Raw genomic sequence first — 15,703 nt, 5'->3', positions numbered from 1 at the left:
AACAGTGAGTAGGAGGGAGGGAGGGAACCTGCATAGCTCAGTCTGAGAGACACAGGGAAGACTCAACAGCAGGGGGTGGAAGCTGCCTGCCTGGGACTGGAGGAGACGCTAGGGAACAATCCTGCACTGGCCCCTGGGGGGGAAAGGACGGAGTGGGACCTAATGGGCTTCTCCATCTCTAACATCTATGGTTCTATGACACACAGGGCCCAGACGGGAGGAGCCGGTGCCAGCGTGCTGCCTGTAGCTCACACTCTTAGCGAGGATACTCAGGGATTTAACATCCTCAAGTTGCCAGCGGAGAGCTCGATTTACAGGGTTAGGGGACAGCGTGGTTTGGCATGACAATCCACCTGCAGCCTCACACCACCTCCGAGCTGTGACCTTCTCAGATCTCATAAACTAATCTGGATTGGGCCAGGTCAGTGCTTGGATGGGAAACATTCAAGGACAAAGAAGGGTGCTGCAGGAAGTGGTGCTGGTGATGCTGTAGGTGGGCTCTCCTTCAGCCAGAGCTGAACCTAGAACGGTCTTGAGGGAGCACTGAGCTGCTGGAGGCACTGTGTCTTGCGATGTTAGGCTGGAGTCCTACCACTTACCCAAAGATCACTGCAGCTTTGGGGAGTTGCCAACCCTGTGTCCCAGATAACCCCATTCTGCATCCATGGAGTACCAGCTGGAGAGGAGATTTTCACTGCCTGTTGCCCCATTTCCTATCATTAACTCGAGCCAGTTCCTTATGGAAGATTGCAAAGTGCTTTGGGATCCCTCAGGATGGAAGGTGCTCCTAGTGACAGTGAGAAGACACCGCTTGGCCCTCGGACACCTGCAGTCTCATTCTGCTTGGTCTTTCTTAGGCCATGATCTCCTGGGTGACCTGGGGATATAGTTAAACTGCTTGCAGCTTACAGTGGGACTTGCTTCAGTGCATCAAGCTTCAACACATACCTGCATCACAGGTTCAGGGCTTTGCACGCCTCTCTGGGATTTCATGATGTGTAAAACCCTGGCTAGGGTGTACCAAGGAGGGGAAACCAAGACAAGGAGCTTCTCATGAGAGATCTCATCCTCCATCTCCAGACTCTTGAGGTTCCTCCCCTGACTGTAGTGTGCTGATCATAGGACAGGGGAAGCTCTGGATGTCTTTGCTGCTTAGGCAGCAAAGCAGAGCTGCTCTGCCAGAAGCAGCAGGTTCCCCCAGCTAGGGGAAGCCCAACCTGCCTTCCAAGAGCCATGCTCCTTAACAGGCTGTGTGAGGTGACAGCTCAAGTGGCAGCACACCAGAGTGACCTGGAGAAGGAACTGTTGGTTTCTGCTGGCACAGGAGTGCCCATGGGAATTCTGCTTGATTTACAGTGCTCTGCTGCCCAAGAGAGGAAGAGGTGTGTGACATGCTGGTTCCTGTAGCTCACCAAGTGATTGCACAGCCCTAGCCATGCTGTTCCATTTGTCCTCTGCTGTCAAAGCATGTTGCTTTTCAGAGATCTGTAACACGGCTTTTGGACAGGCACAGTGGGCAAGCCCTGCCTGCAGAGGGAAGATGTTTCACACTGTTCAGCCCTTGTCTCCTTGGAGCCATGGACCACAAGACTGAGAAGTACCTTCACCACCACCACCAACCACAAGAGTCTCAAGCCTCCTCCACCACATCTCTGGAGGCCCCCCAGAACTCTGCTGCTCGGTATGTGGGGCATCACTCTTCACTGTGTCACAGCTGCATCTGCATGCAACCTGTAAGGACTAAAGGGAGCCAAGGAAAAGCCTGTCATCAGCTGAGCACGAGTTCCAGGCTGCCCCAGCAGTTGCTGTGCTTAGTGGATGCTGCTGATTGCACTAGGCCCTCAGTATGCTCTGGCACACCAGTCCCCTGCCAGATGTGGGACAGCTGTGGACATCCTTGCCCCAGGACTGTGGCTTACTGCTGAGTTTGCAAAGGAAGGATGCTGAAGCCAGGACCCACTTACACAGAGAGCTTTCCAGCTGTGCTGTGCTGTGCAGGGGATTTTGGGAGGACCAGCTTCTGCATGGTCTCCTGTGGACCTGACAGCTGTGTTGCCAGCTTGCAAGGGACTAACTGGATTTCAGGCTCATCTTGGGCAGAGCTGCTTATTCTTGCTTACTCTCTTGCAGGCAGTGATTGCCTAAAACCATCAATTCCTGTGATGCAGTGGCTGCTACCAGTCTGGTGATCCTGAGAGTTCTTGTAGCTGATCATACAAGCAGACATTCCCTTGCTGGGAACAGTTCACGTAGTGTGGGATTGAGGAGCTTTGCTTCAAAACTGTGCCCAAAGCCTTCCAAAAGGAGCTGGCTCTGCACTGGGCTGTCCAGCTGGAGAGGGTAGAAGTCACAGTTGTGGCAGGCAGTGCCTTAACAGCTCCTTGTTGGTGTTGGGATGAGAATAAAGAACAAGCTGCAGCTTTCCTGGAAGCCTGGACACATAGCACATGGCAAGAGAATCTGGTTTTCTTTAGTCCTAAATCATTGGCCAGTGGGGCAATCATGTTTGCTTTAGATTCTGCTGCAGCAGAAATTCTGCTCATAAACCATAGCTTGTCTTTCCTCATTCAGGCCATTGGTGTTTCCTACCTGGACCTGCTGCCCATCCACTTTGGGTTGTCAGGGTGAGTTCTTGGCCCCTGACACTGCTGCAGATCCCATGGCTGAATGCTCAGCTGCAGACTAGGGAGCTTCCTGCAGCTGGGATTAATCTGTTGCCCCCTGTGGTGGTCAGCAAGTGGACCCTGATGGGCCTCAAATTGTACAAGAATTATCCTTCATTTCCTCAGGTCAGAGGAAGTCTTCACAGTGTGAATGTCCCTGTGTTGGACCTTTAGGAATCTGGGTCTTTCCTGAAGGACCTGTCTGTGTACAGGAGTTGTGAATGGACCCGCCACTGCCTTTGGGTGCTGGGATCTGCTGCTGTCCTTGCAGGGGTCTCCTTCATGCATGGCCCACCAGTAGAAGGCAATTCTTTTTGCCAGTCACATGGGTAACCAGGGATCACTGGAGACTGGGATGAAGGTGCTCTGTTAGCTCATCTGCCTTTGAGGTGGGTGCAGATTTTCTGCAGAGCACATGAGCTGGATTCTCATCCAGGGCAGGGTGATGGTGTCACCACCTGAGACCAGCGTCTGCCACACGCGCCTCTCACCTGCAGGTGATCCTCTCTTTCCTTAGGGGAATGGACTGCATCCCTAGGGCTGGGCAAAGCTGTCTCTCTGCTTTCTGGGATTTCTCACAATGCTGCTACTAGCTCTGTCACCTTCTTCCTAGGGATCTCGAAGCACTTTGCCAAGATATTTGTTGCAGGGATATGGAGGCACAGGGAGGGGCCATGGCTCGGTACAGCAAGCCAATAGGCAGAGCTGGGATTAGAGCCCTGGATTCCTCTCTCTACAAGGGGCTGGGATTTCTCCTGACCTGCTGTGATGGGGAAGGGGTGGACTGTAAGGGAACACAAAATCACATGGGAATAACTTGATTTTGGAGTTGTAGTGTCTTCTGAGGTGTTAGGGCTAGAGATTGTGGAAACATTAACTGTTCCTGGAGTGGCCAGGAGCAGTTTCTGGAGAGCCTGTCCCTGCTCTCTGGCTGCTTGCACCTCCAGTCCCAGCAGTGGGACATGTTGGCCCAGGAGCTCTTGAACTTAAGAGTTGTTGCTTTCTCTTACAGGTCAGACTTCAGAGCCGAAACCAGCTGTCCCTTCCACACAGAAGGCAGAAACTAACATGGTAAGACCCATTGGTGGTAGGAGTTTGCAAGACAAAGGGGCTGTCCCCAAAGAGAGGACAGTTCTGCCATTGCTCAGGGAGGTCTCATTCTTACAAAACAATGCATTTTGAGATGTCTGGGTAGTGGGAGATGAAAAGAACTCCTAGGAAGGCAGCATCAACATATCTCCTGCAAGGGGGAAGAATAACTGTTCCCCAGGAATCCACTGATGAATATCCTGACACTGTGGCACTGGCTCCTCTTTGCACAGTGCTTTCCTGTGCCTGGGTATAGTTGCTGTCCCACTGTTCCCCTCTACCCCATGGGACAGGGGCCACCATTGCTGGATTCCTGGCACAGCAGAGGCAGCACACAGGCTTGCTGCCTGCCAGGAACAGCTTGGCTGTCCTTCATCACGGCCTGACCATGGGAGTGTCCACATGTTAGGGACTGCCAGACTCCAGGAGGTGCTTTGGGAGTCATTCCATCTGCACCTGTAGTAGGGAAGAGATTGTGCTGCCTTAGATGGACACCAACCTCCTCCTTTCTTCATTTCCCCAGCTGTCAGCAAAGGCCTCCTCAGCCCAAAGCTCTCCAGCTGTGCCGCCTCCCGCCCCACCTCTGGTTCCAGCCACCCCTCGGAAAAACAAAGCTGCCATGTGTAAACCCCTGATGCAGAACCGGGGTGTCTCCTGCAAGTTTGAAATGAAGTCCAAAGGATGTCAGACAGGTAGGAAAGCAAGACTTAACTGTAGGATTACAGGGGCATTTTGGAAAGGCAAGTGCTCCAGACTAACTGTGAATCCAGCCTGAAATGCTGCACAGAGCGGGCTGGATGTCTGGCACAGTGCTGAGAAGTCTCTGGGCAGATGCAGGGCACACATGACAGGGTTTTCCATCACCATTTCCGTCACCAGCAAAAGGAGAAATGTAGAGAGCTGTGTAGCATGATCCTACCTCTTGTGGGACAGCTCCTGTTCCTCTGGAGATCATTAGCTTGTCTGAGAGCTGTCTGCTAAACAGGTTTCACTCTAGTTCCTGTTGGGCATGTGTGTGGTCTGCAGCATATGCAAGGCAACTAGACCTCTTAGCAGGGCCATGTAAGAGCAGGACTTATACTTCTGGCTAAGGCAAGCCTCTCTTGTTGCTGACTTTGACTTGCTGCTATTGCAGCTCTGCCCCTGAGCCCTAGGAGCTGGTGGCTGGAAGGGCCATGGTGCTGGATGGCTGGGGGCATGACAGCATGCAGCAGAGCTGGGTGGAGGAACTTCTGGGATTAAGGTCACTGATGGATTTTTGCTCTTGTCAGAGGCTGACTGGAAGCCCCAGCTGGTTGTGTTGCCAATCCCCGTCCCAATCTTCGTGCCTGTGCCTATGCATATGTACTGCCAGAAAGTACCTGTGCCTTTCTCCATGCCTGTCCCGGTAAGCAACACGCTTCACCTGCCCGTGTTCTCCTGCTCTCGTGATCCTGCCTTGCTCAAGTCTCCCTGCTTCTCTGTTCATGCTCTTCTCCTGCCTCTGCTTTTGTGTTAGTCTACTGAGTGTCACTTTTCTGCCTGGTGTGCTGCTGTCCACAGGTGCCTGTGCCAATGTTCCTGCCCACCACACTGGAGAGCACAGAGAAGATTGTGGAGACCATTGAGGAACTGAAGGTCAAGATCCCCTCCAATCCCCTAGAGGCTGACATCCTGGCCATGGCTGAGATGATTGCAGAGGCTGAGGAACTGGACAAAGCCTCCTCAGACCTGTGTGGTAGGTTCTGCCATGGCTTGGTCTGGTCCAACAGCTGGGATCAAGGGGGGTTTACCAGCTCTTGGAGCTAAAACACCTGCTGGGATTGTGGCTCTCCCAAAGCCTTTGGAAAGGAAGCAGGGAAGAGCAAGTCCTTAACTTCTACTGAGGAGGTACCAGAAGGGAAGAGCTGTAGCAGGGATCAGTGTCTGCCACTGTCCCTTTTGGGGGTGCCAGTCTTGTGGCACAGGTGCAGCTCTCTCAGTTTATTCAGGTGGCAGTTCAGATTCTTCCCTAAAGCAGCTTCCATGCTACAAAAAGTAGCTGCATGCAGCCCTGGTCTTGCAGGTTTTTTTACTTGGGGGCTGCATTCCTACAAATGGCAGTGATGGGGGTTGTGGCTGGGGAGACAACAACCGTCCAATGTTTTGCTGTCCAGGGAAAGCTGGACAGCTCAAGTGTCGTGGGGCTGCTCTGAGCACCCAGATTCTGACTTCATTTTCCAGCTGTCAAATGGAAAACAGACTAAAGACTTTAAAGAAAGTTTGGTTTCTGAAGGACTTTTTTCTTTCAGACCTGGTGAGTAACCAGAGTGCAGAGGGTCTCCTGGAGGACTGTGATCTGTTTGGACCAGCACGGGACGATGTGTTGGCTATGGCTGTCAAGATGGCAAATGTCCTCGATGAGCCGGGCCAGGACCTGGAGGCTGACTTCCCTAAGAGTAAGAGCTGGGTGACACAGGTGTGCAGGGCTGCTGAGGGGGCTCCCACTGCCCTCAGCTGTGTGCACTCACCTGCCTGTGCCCTCTGACTGACCTGGTGTGAGGGCCCTGCAGTGACTACTTGCAGCAGGGGTGTGGAGACCACCACTTCTGAAGGAGTGTTTGTTTTTCCAGTCTAAACTTACCTGTTGTGAACATAAGACCCAGAGAGGGGGGCACGAGAAGCTGATATGATCAGCACAAAGAGCAGGGCAGCAGCACTATTGTGTTTATGAGTGATGATTCCAGAGGATCCAGCTAGATGAGAAACCTGGACAAGGCATGGCTTCTTGAGAAATGGCAGAATTGCTGAGTGTCTGTTAACAGAAGGTAGAAGAAGAGGCAGGGACTTGAAGGAGCACAGCAATGCTGAGGCAGGATGCTAGCAACAAACAACAATTGAGCTGCCTGTGCCAGGCTGTCCACAGTACTTGCCTGGCGCCAGGGAATGAGGAATGTTTCTCAGGTTTAAAAAATAAACAAAAAACTGTCAGAGACAAAAATGTGGGGTTCTGGTTATGAGAAATTTTAGCATTGTCTGCCAGAGCCTTATTTTCTTTGTTGGGCTGTAGCTAAAAGTTCATTCCAGGCAGTGGTAGGGGATGTGAAGTGTTCCCTCTTAATTTTGCTGTAAAAATCAGGCCAGCACAAGGGGCAGGATGAGAAGTCTCAGCTGAGCCCTTCTGCCTGTGTTTCCTTTCAGACCCTCTGGACATCAACCCCAGTGTGGATTTCCTCTTTGACTGTGGGCTGGTGGGACCAGATGATGTGTCCACAGAGCAAGATCTGCCTCGAGCTGTGCGGAAGGTAAGTTCTCTGTGGGTACTGCCTGCTTAAATCCCTTTGGGTTTGGAGTGGGAGCTGCCACCTGGGCTGTAGGAGGTGAAGTGTACCAGAGTCTTTGGTGTGCTGGGGAGGTTGTGCCCTCTCCTTTCAGGGCATGGTTGGCCTGCAGGCCACTCCTTGAATGAAAATACTTGCTTGTCACTTCGGAGGAGCTTTGAATGCTACAAGTCATGTGACAGCTGGTCTCTTTCTTGCCTGTGACCCTTGTAACTAATGAGCTTTGTTGGCTTGGCTGCCAGCAGAATGGTGCCTGCTGCCATGGCACCCTGCAGGGAGCTGACAGTCAGCAGGTGTGAGGGTGGCCAGGAGTCCTGCACCTGTCCCAGGTGGGTGCCCAGTCTCACAAACACCTCTCTGCAGGGGCAGAAGCGCCTGATGCTCTCTGAAAGCTGTTCCCGGGACTCGATGAGCAGCCAGCCCAGCTGTACAGTGCTCAACTACTCGTATGGTGTGAATGCCTGGAAGTCCTGGGTACAAGCCAAGTATGCAGGGGGAGAAAGCAGCAAGGGAGAGGAGCTACGCTTCGGCCGTAAGTGCCTTGTCTGGTGCAGTGCAGTGGCAGAAACCTCCCAGAAACTGGACCTTGGGATGTTGAGGTGTTCCTGACCTTGTAGGCTGTTGTCTGAGGCTGCTGTTCTTGTCTCTGCAGCCAAGCCCATGAGGATCAAGGAAGACATCTTAGCCTGCTCAGCAGCTGAGCTCAACTACGGCCTGGCGCAGTTTGTCAAGGAGATAACGCGGCCCAACGGGGAGCGCTATGAACCAGACAGCATCTATTACCTCTGCCTTGGCATCCAGCAGGTGAGGGGGGCCTGCTGCCCTCATCCTTCTCAGCCAGACTTGGTCTGGGGAGAGGATCTGGTGAGGGGAGCTTGTACCCTTCATTCTGCCTTCTGGGGACCCAGAGAGGCTGGCTAGACTCTCCTTTAGTGCCTCAGCCCAGGACAGCATCCCACCTGGTTTAGTCTTTGTTCCCAAGCTCAGAGTAGGGTGGCATCTAGTCCCCAGCCTTGTACCCTTCTTGCACATCTCTGAGGAGGGCTGGGGGATTTCCCCAGACTCAGTCCCTTCTTCAGCACTAAGTCTGCTTTGTCATGCCCCAGGGTTTTCTTTGCAGCTCTCTGTGTCTGCCCAGCAGCTCTGGTGGTGCAGGGAGGGGTGCTCTGCATATGTGCCCTGGGCTCTCTGGGGAGGGTTTGCATTCCAGGTGCTGCTGTGTTTCTCTTGACTGTGTGTTCTGTCCTTTCTAGTACCTGCTCGAGAACAATCGTATGGTGAATATATTTACAGACCTTTACTACTTGACCTTCGTGCAGGAGCTGAACAAATCCCTGAGTGGCTGGCAACCCACAATCTTACCAAATAGTACGTGTCTTCAGAGTACCTTCAGTCCCCATATATCCAGTTTGTGCTTGTAGCCTGATTGTGCTCCCCCAGCTTCAACCTTGGCATAGGCAGCACAGTCCTGCTGTGTGTTGAGGTCATACTGACCCAAACCAACTGCAGGGCCAGCGTGGTTTGTGCTTCAGCTGCTTCTGTTGCCCACAGTCAGGGTAGCAGAGAGCAGAGCATGTGTGCTTTGTATCCTGGGACAATTTGAATCTTTACAACACTTCACAGTGATGTCTCCAGCCTTTGGCAAGGAGGATGCCAAGCCAGGAGGCACACTGGTGCATGTGCTTGTGTTCCCAGCACATGGATGAGCCCTGCACATGGTGCTAGGCCTTGGCCAAGGTTGCTGTGCTGCTGCCTTGTGAACAGGCTAACCTAGAGCTCTGCAGAGGCTTTTCTTGTTGCTGTGATCTGGGCTGCCTTCCCTGCTGTGTCTTGTCAGTAGTTATTTCATAGATCCAGCCTCATCGCTGCAGATTGGCTATCCCAGGCAGAGCCATTTGACTCCAGACCTGTGTATCTAGGCAGGAGCTGGCCAGATCTCTCCTCCCTGCTGCTTTTCCCTAATCTCTCACTGGGGGTGGTGGAGCACTGACCTGGAGTTCACTTTTTGGCCATCTGTAGTGATGAGCAGTTAGGATGGATTTGGGTTCTCACCTGTGGTTTGGCTGTGATCTGGGGAGGCTTGTGGCTGGGCAGAGCTCTAGCTCTGCTCATGGCTCAGGAGAAAAAACCTTGTGGAAAAAGAGATGCTGTGAAGCATCACTCTTATTTTGCAGTGAGCTTACAGAGGCAGGGTGAAGGGATTGCCACAAAGCCACTGCTGATGTGACCTGGTTCTCCCTCTGTGTTGCAGACACAGTTTTCTCCCGTGTCGAGGAGGAGCACCTCTGGGAGTGCAAACAGCTGGGTGTTTACTCACCCTTTGTGCTTCTCAACACCCTCATGTTCTTCAACACCAAGTTCTTCGGGCTGCAGACAGCGGAGGAGCACATGCAGCTCTCCTTCACCAACGTGGTGCGCCAGTCCCGCAAGTGCACCACAGCCCGTGGCATGACCAAGGTGGTGAGCATCCGCTACTACGCTCCTGCCAAGCAGAAGAAAAGCCGAGGTGGGTCTGGGGGAACATCTCTGTTCCTCCCCCTGCATCCCCCATCAGGACCCAGCCATGATCCAGCTCTCTCCCCCTCTGCAGATGGCGGCTCTGGAAAACGGAAGCGTGAGGAGGAGGTGCCGATGCTGGAGCAGCGGGAGAACAGGATGAATCCCCTCCGATGCCCAGTCAAGTTTTATGAGTTTTATCTCTCCAAATGGTGAGGCTTTCTCTGGAGAAGAGGCATGTGCCATTTTGGGGCCACTTCTTAGTTTTGATAGAGCCCTGTGGTGTGACTGCTGCTCTCCAGATATTTGTACAGAGCATGCACTCTTGCCCAGGCTCTGTGCTGCTTCACTAGACCAACTTTGAGGGAATGCTTCTCTCTGGCCTCTTCCCCTTCCTGCCCTTCTCCAGACTGGCAGGAACGTGCAGTAAGAGTCCAGTGCTTGGGTGGTTGGGGGTTTTGGCCTTGAACAAGGAGCTGTAGGCTGAGTTTGTGTCCTTATCCCACTGAATGATGAGAGGCTGTGACGAGCTGTGAACACCCCTTGCTAAACACAGGCCAGGCTGTCTGAGCCCCTGCAGGGAGCTGGCAGCCCAGGTCTCACCCTGCTGTCTCTCCACAGTCCCGAGAGCCTGCGGAACCGCAGCGACGTGTTCTACCTGCAGCCCGAGCGCTCGTGCATCGCCGAGTCCCCGCTCTGGTACTCGGTGATCCCCATGGACCGCAGCATGCTGGAGAGCATGCTGACCCGCATCCTGGCCGTCAGGGAGATCTACGAGGAGCACAGCCGCCTCAGCAGCCTGGAGGATGATGTGGACTAAGGCAGAGGTGCTGCTGGACTGGCTGCACTCCAGCCCTGGACACCTCATCTTGCTGCTTCCCATTGCAGGGCAGGGTCCATGCAGCATAGGAAGGGATGGTGCTGCAGCAGTGCTGTCCCTGCATCATTACCAGACTTGGACCTCCCATCCTGCTCGTTACAGGCATCCCCTACATGCGTGGCCCCCACACTCAGCTCTGTCTCCAGTTTTGGCTGCTGGGTGAGCCATCTTCCCCAGGGTCTGTTCCCATGGCACAGGAGTGGCAGAGTCCCTGGTGCAGCTCCCCTTGCCCAGCCCTGTCACTACCCCTCTCTCCCCGTGCCCCACAGCAGGAATTGCACAAAACACATTGTCCCATTGGACCAGTGGCCCCCAAAGCTTTTACTTCCCTCTTCCTTTAGCATTCCCTCACAAGGCTGGAGGTATCAAGGCAGGAGCAGCAGCTCTGCTGCTGGGGCAGGATTGTCTTTTCAAGTCAGTGGGCACGGGCCACAGGCAGCCTGAGAGCTGTTGGATAAGGGGGAGAACTTTTGTCCTGGGGTGGGAGAGATTTGGGTTGGTTGCAGGGAGTGGATGGAGCTTGGACTGGAATTCATGGCCAGAGATCTGGCCTTGCCACAGGGATACCTCCCTTGTGTGCAGCCAGGATGCCTCCCTCTCTTTGGTCAGTGTTTTCTGAGTCTGCTGAAAACTTACGGAGATGGGTCTGTACTAGTGCTGCCCCTCTGTCCCCACTGTTCCCTGTCATGGTGTAAGGACCCTCCCCTGTGCAAGGTGCCATCAGTGGAAACCTCTGCTCCAGCCAGGGGCCCAGGCATTTGCTGGCAGAAGCAGGGAGCCCTGTCTGGCCTCCCTCTCCCTCCCACAGCCACAGGCTGCCACCACCCTGCCCAGGGCAAGTCTGGCTCCAGCTGTGCCATTCCGTGCTGCCTCCTGCCCTTCTCGTGTTCTGGTTGGTTTTCTTGAGCTGTACATGGGTCTCCTGTTGAGCCTGTATATATTGTTCTGGGCCCTGGCCTGGGGCCATCTGTTCTCTGTGTCCATGTGGAGAGTGAGCTGCTCACCAGTCTTGTTGTAGTGATGCCAGGGCAGTAGGACTAACCCTGTGTCTCTGGAAACCATTCATTTCAAATAAAGATGTGGAAAACTTTGGCAGCCCCCTGGTTTTTCCCCCTGGGCAGGGTGAGCATTGTAGGAGAACAGGGCCAGTGTCCCTGTGCTGCTGTGCACCTTGCTCCTGTCCATGCCAGCCTGTGCTCCCTGCACTTCCAACCTTGCCTGGGCCCTGCTGTCCTGCCAGCTCTGCAGTGTGGTGATGGCCTCTGCCCCAATGCCCACTGCCAGCAGAGCATGCCCTGCCTGTCCCTGCCCTGCCCTGGGCCCACAGTGCTGCAGCCCCACCCAACCCAGCAGTGGCCCTGCCCTGGCCACGCAGTGTGTCCGTAGGATGGAGCAGCTGGAGAGCAATGCCACAGTGCCTGTGAGCAGAGCAGGAGTCAACTGAGGTGCAGTAAGTGTTTATTTTCTCCCCCTCCCAAGCTCTACTCTCAGCCCTGCTGCTCCCAGGAGTGCCAGGAGCAGCTGAGCAGTGTCCCCAAGGCTGTTCCCAGCTCTCCATGCCTTGGGCCTGGCAGAGACTGGAGACACAATCACCACCGTGACCACCCACGCATTGCCCATCCCTGACCATCCCAGCAGGCCACATTTACACTGCCAGGTCTGCTGTTCGCACGTCCCTGTGGGACCCACCAGCCACCCCTAGCCATGCACCTGCCTTCTTCAGCGGTGCCAGGCCATGGGGGGGGCTGCCACCCCTGGGCAGAGTGACATAGGTGCTGCCAGGCCCTACAGGCCCACCAGGAGCGGTCAGGATGCGGGACTTGGGGCCTGGCCCCCGACGGCACTTGGTGAGACCCAGGTGGTAGATCTCCACCAGGTTGAGCAGCAGGGACACGCAGGCCACCCCCAGCATGAAGAGGATGAAGATGGTCTTCTCAGTGGGCCGGGAGATGTAGCAGTTGACCGTGTTGGGGCAGGGCCAGCGGCTGCAGGTGTAGAGGGGCTTCAGCTGGAACCCATACAAGGCATACTGGCCCACAATGAAGCCCACTTCCAGCAGAGCCTTGAAGACGATGTTGCAGATGTAGGTCCTCAGGATGGCCCCCCGCATGCACACCCGTGCCCTCGTGTTCCCTGCAGGGAGCTGGGGCTGCCTGGGGCGCTGCCGCCTGGCCCGTGCTGCCGTTTGCTGCTGTGCCTTCTCCTCCAGATGCACCAGGTGCAGGATGTGCCCCAGATACACAAGGCTGGGAGTGGAGACAAAGATGATCTGCAGGACCCAGAAGCGGAGGTGGGAGATGGGGAAGGTGCTGTCATAGCAGGCATTTTGGCAGCCGGGCTGCTGCGTGTCACAGGAGAAGCCAGACAGCTCGTCACCCCAGACCCGCTCCGCGGCTGCCCCCAGCACCAGGATGCGGAAGACGAAGAGGACGGTGAGCCAGACCTTCCCCACCACCGTGGAGTGCTCCTGGGCATTCTCCAGCAGCCGGCCCAACAGGCTCCAGTCCCCCATGGCACGTGCTGTGGTGCCCTGCAAGACAGCCACCCTCCAGACACAGCCACCCCACAACCCACCAAAACACCACCCCACTCCCTGGCCAAGCAGGTGTGTACAGACCCAACCCAAGGCTGTCCCTGGAGTGTCCCCATCCTTCGTCCCAGGGAACCCCCTAACCTGTCACAAGGAGAGCAGGGGGAGCAAAGGTCTCCAGCAGAGAGCTGGGAGCACCATGGGAAACAACCGCGGTGGCAGCGTGGGGACCTCTCACCGTAGAGGGTGCGTGGGGCAGAGCCCGGTGCTCCCGCGCTGTCCCTCCTGTCACGGGGGTGATGGGGGACGCTGTGAGGCCCCTTCCCAGCTGCTCCCCAGCTCCTCTGTGGGGTGCGGACAGGTCTGCCTGCTCTGTCTGTCCAGTCACCCAAGGGCAGGCATGGGGTTATTGGGGCATGAGGCAGCTGCGTGCCCCATTGGCTTTCATTGTGACTGACATATCAAACAGCCACTGGGGAAACTTTTTCCCTCTATTTTTGGTCTGGGCACTTTTCTAATTATATTCGGGGCTGCAGGGGCTGGTGCTGGGGGAGCGCAAGCCCTTGGACACTGATCAATGCCACCCAGGGGTCACTGGCCGCTGCCAGGGCAACACAGCCACAGCCCCAGCTCAGCCCTGGCACTGCAGCCCCCACAGCCCCTTGTGGCACCCACCAGGGCTTGGGTGCAGGGATGGACACCCCACACTGGCACCCCAGCTCCCAGCATAACACAGCCAGAGCAGAAAGGAGGGAGGCAGCACCTGAGAATGGAGATTTAATGGCCCAAGATGCCCTCCTGGCCATCTAGGAGGGCCATCCCTCACGCCTGAGGGATGCTATCCTTGGGACAGGGACAGTAACAGGCCCATGGGGCGGCTGTGGGGCCAGTGGCCTCTGCCCCTAGCAGGCAGAGCAGCGGTCACCCTTCTCCTGCAGCCCAGAGTTGCGGCGCAGCATGTCCTTGAGGGAACCGTCCTGCTCTGTCAGCAGCTGGTTGATCTCATTCTGCTTGTACTCAGAGGAATGCTTGTGCCCATAGAAGGAGCCCTTCGCCGACGAGGGGTTGGAGTGGTGCTGGCTTCGGCGGGCACAGGCCCGCACCACCAGGTAGACCAGCTCTGCCATGTTGAGGATGATGCAGACACTGGAGGTGACCAGCATGAAGACAGTGAAGATGGTCTTCTCAGTGGGCCGGGAGATGAAGCAGTCGACAGTGTTGGGGCAGGGGTAAGCCTCGCACTTTACCAGCCGCATCATCTGGTAGCCTGGGTAGAGCATGTAGAAGATGTACATGAACACGGCCTCGAAGAGCAGCCTGAAGACCACGCTGCAGACATAGGTCCACCACAGCGATCCCGCTATGCGCATCTTGTGCTTCTTGACCTCTTCCATGTGCTTGGCATCCGCGTGCCCTGTCATCACCAGCAGCTTCTTCTCCTGGTGCTGCTGGTAGGCCACGTGCATGGCCACGAGAAGGGCTGGCGTGGTGACGAGGATGAGCTGCAGGGCCCACAGACGGATGTGGGAGATGGGGAAGAAGTGGTCATAGCAGACGCTGTTGCAGCCAGGCTGCTGGGTGTTGCAGGTGAAGGCAGATTTCTCATCCCCCCAGACGCTCTCGGCTGCCACCACTAACACCATTATCCGGAAGATGAAGATGACGGAGAGCCAGATGCGCCCGATGGCGGTGGAGTGGCGGTTCACCCCGCTCAGCACCGTGTACAGCCCGGCCCAATTCATCGTTTCTCACGTCTGCAGGAGAGAGCGGTGAGGGATGCTGTTAGCAGCAGGAAGGACCCCTGGCTGAGAGCCAGCAGCTGCAGGCTCCAGGGGCAGCAGCCCCAGGAGGGACCTGGGAGCAACTGGGTGGCAGCCCTGGTGGGTGGAGAGCAGGATCGACAGACAGGAGGATGGCAGCATGGCTCCTGCTCCTGACACAGCTCCAGGCAGCATTTTGACCAGAGCAGGCAGGAGACAGGCTGCCCCAGCAGTGCCAGATTCTCCAGTCCTTCCACCCCACGCTGGCACAGGGATCCTAACCCACAACTGCCACAGAGAATGGGGGTGAAGCTCCCACACCTTCTCAGGGACCCCCAGTACGCAGTGCTGAGCTCTTTAGCTAGGAATGGTCCCAAGGAGCTTCACGGGCTCCACTGCACCAGTGCCTCCCTTTGTCCTCCCGTTATCTGTAGGAGCATGGCCAGGGAGCCCTGAGACGGGGGGATCTCAGCCCTGCACTGCCACCCTCCCAGGGCCATCCTTGCCCGGGGAGCACAGGGCGACCCCACCCCAGGAACAGACCCCTGCCCCACCTGAGCCACCCACGGGCGCTGAGCAGCTCCGGGAGCTGCTTCCCACCCCTGCAGGAGTCTGAGGGGCCGGGACCAGCCACCCCCCAGTGCGGAGGATCCTGGCGACGCGTACCTGCCGGTGAGGAAGGGTCCTCGCAAGCTGCCCCCAGTGGCCCCTCTAAGGTCTCATGCCTCCCGCAGGAGAGCTCTGCTCCGCCTGCCCTCGTCTCTCTCTGCCACTGCCCTGCACTGGAAGTCATATGCTGCTTTATAAACTATTTACATACAATGGGGCCTTTATCGGCCCATGAACAACACACTTTAGCATTCAGATCTAACGCCCTGACTTCCGCCCACCCTGGCCAAACAAAGTGCCTGTGTGCTGCATTCCCGCTGCTCGGCCCTGCACCCACTCCCACCTCCCCACCACGCCCCGCACCGACCACGGACACG

At 56.0% G+C, this 15,703-nt stretch overlaps 3 protein-coding genes across 4 annotated transcripts in view; 1 reads left to right on the top strand and 2 right to left on the bottom strand.

Annotated features, from left to right (window-relative positions):
- ZMYM3 (zinc finger MYM-type containing 3) overlaps nt 1-11,517 on the top strand; it is a 22,476-nt gene extending 10,959 nt beyond the window's left edge. The window contains exons 13-25 of one of the 2 annotated variants that reach the window (XM_005419867.2): nt 2,801-2,808; nt 3,676-3,734; nt 4,276-4,444; nt 5,024-5,139; nt 5,295-5,469; nt 6,023-6,169; nt 6,912-7,015; nt 7,415-7,583; nt 7,704-7,855; nt 8,305-8,419; nt 9,303-9,557; nt 9,642-9,759; nt 10,169-11,517. In XM_005419867.2, the coding sequence (XP_005419924.1) occupies nt 2,801-2,808; nt 3,676-3,734; nt 4,276-4,444; nt 5,024-5,139; nt 5,295-5,469; nt 6,023-6,169; nt 6,912-7,015; nt 7,415-7,583; nt 7,704-7,855; nt 8,305-8,419; nt 9,303-9,557; nt 9,642-9,759; nt 10,169-10,367 (1,786 nt within the window). In that variant the 3' untranslated portion in view covers nt 10,368-11,517. The remainder of the gene's footprint in view (nt 1-2,800; nt 2,809-3,675; nt 3,735-4,275; nt 4,445-5,023; nt 5,140-5,294; nt 5,470-6,022; nt 6,170-6,911; nt 7,016-7,414; nt 7,584-7,703; nt 7,856-8,304; nt 8,420-9,302; nt 9,558-9,641; nt 9,760-10,168) is intronic. The other variant, XM_031056053.1, reaches the window with a different exon arrangement.
- A 555-nt stretch (nt 11,518-12,072) lies between these two features.
- On the bottom strand, nt 12,073-13,011 carry LOC102044388 (gap junction alpha-3 protein-like). The gene has a single exon (XM_005419935.2). It carries the CDS (start codon nt 12,937-12,939, stop codon nt 12,073-12,075), a length of 867 nt encoding a protein of 288 aa, XP_005419992.1. The 5' UTR covers nt 12,940-13,011.
- Nucleotides 13,012-13,721: 710 nt separating this feature from the next.
- Nucleotides 13,722-15,703, bottom strand: part of GJB1 (gap junction protein beta 1) — a 2,865-nt gene continuing 883 nt past the window's right edge. Inside the window, exon 2 of the mRNA XM_031056055.1 lies at nt 13,722-14,711. Coding sequence (XP_030911915.1) covers nt 13,860-14,699 — 840 coding nt within the window. The 5' untranslated portion in view covers nt 14,700-14,711 and the 3' untranslated portion in view covers nt 13,722-13,859. The remainder of the gene's footprint in view (nt 14,712-15,703) is intronic.

Source organism: Geospiza fortis, unplaced genomic scaffold (genome assembly GCF_000277835.1).
Source record: "Geospiza fortis unplaced genomic scaffold, GeoFor_1.0 scaffold157, whole genome shotgun sequence".
Taxonomy (NCBI): Eukaryota; Metazoa; Chordata; class Aves; order Passeriformes; family Thraupidae; genus Geospiza; species Geospiza fortis.
The sequence above is the reverse complement of the archived record's forward strand: the minus strand, read 5'-3'. Positions and strand labels throughout refer to the sequence as shown.

Coding starts and splice junctions, on each gene's coding strand:
- LOC102044388 (XM_005419935.2), bottom strand. CDS start 12,939: ATGGGGGACTGGAGCCTGTTGGGCCGGCTGCTGGAGAATGCCCAGGAG.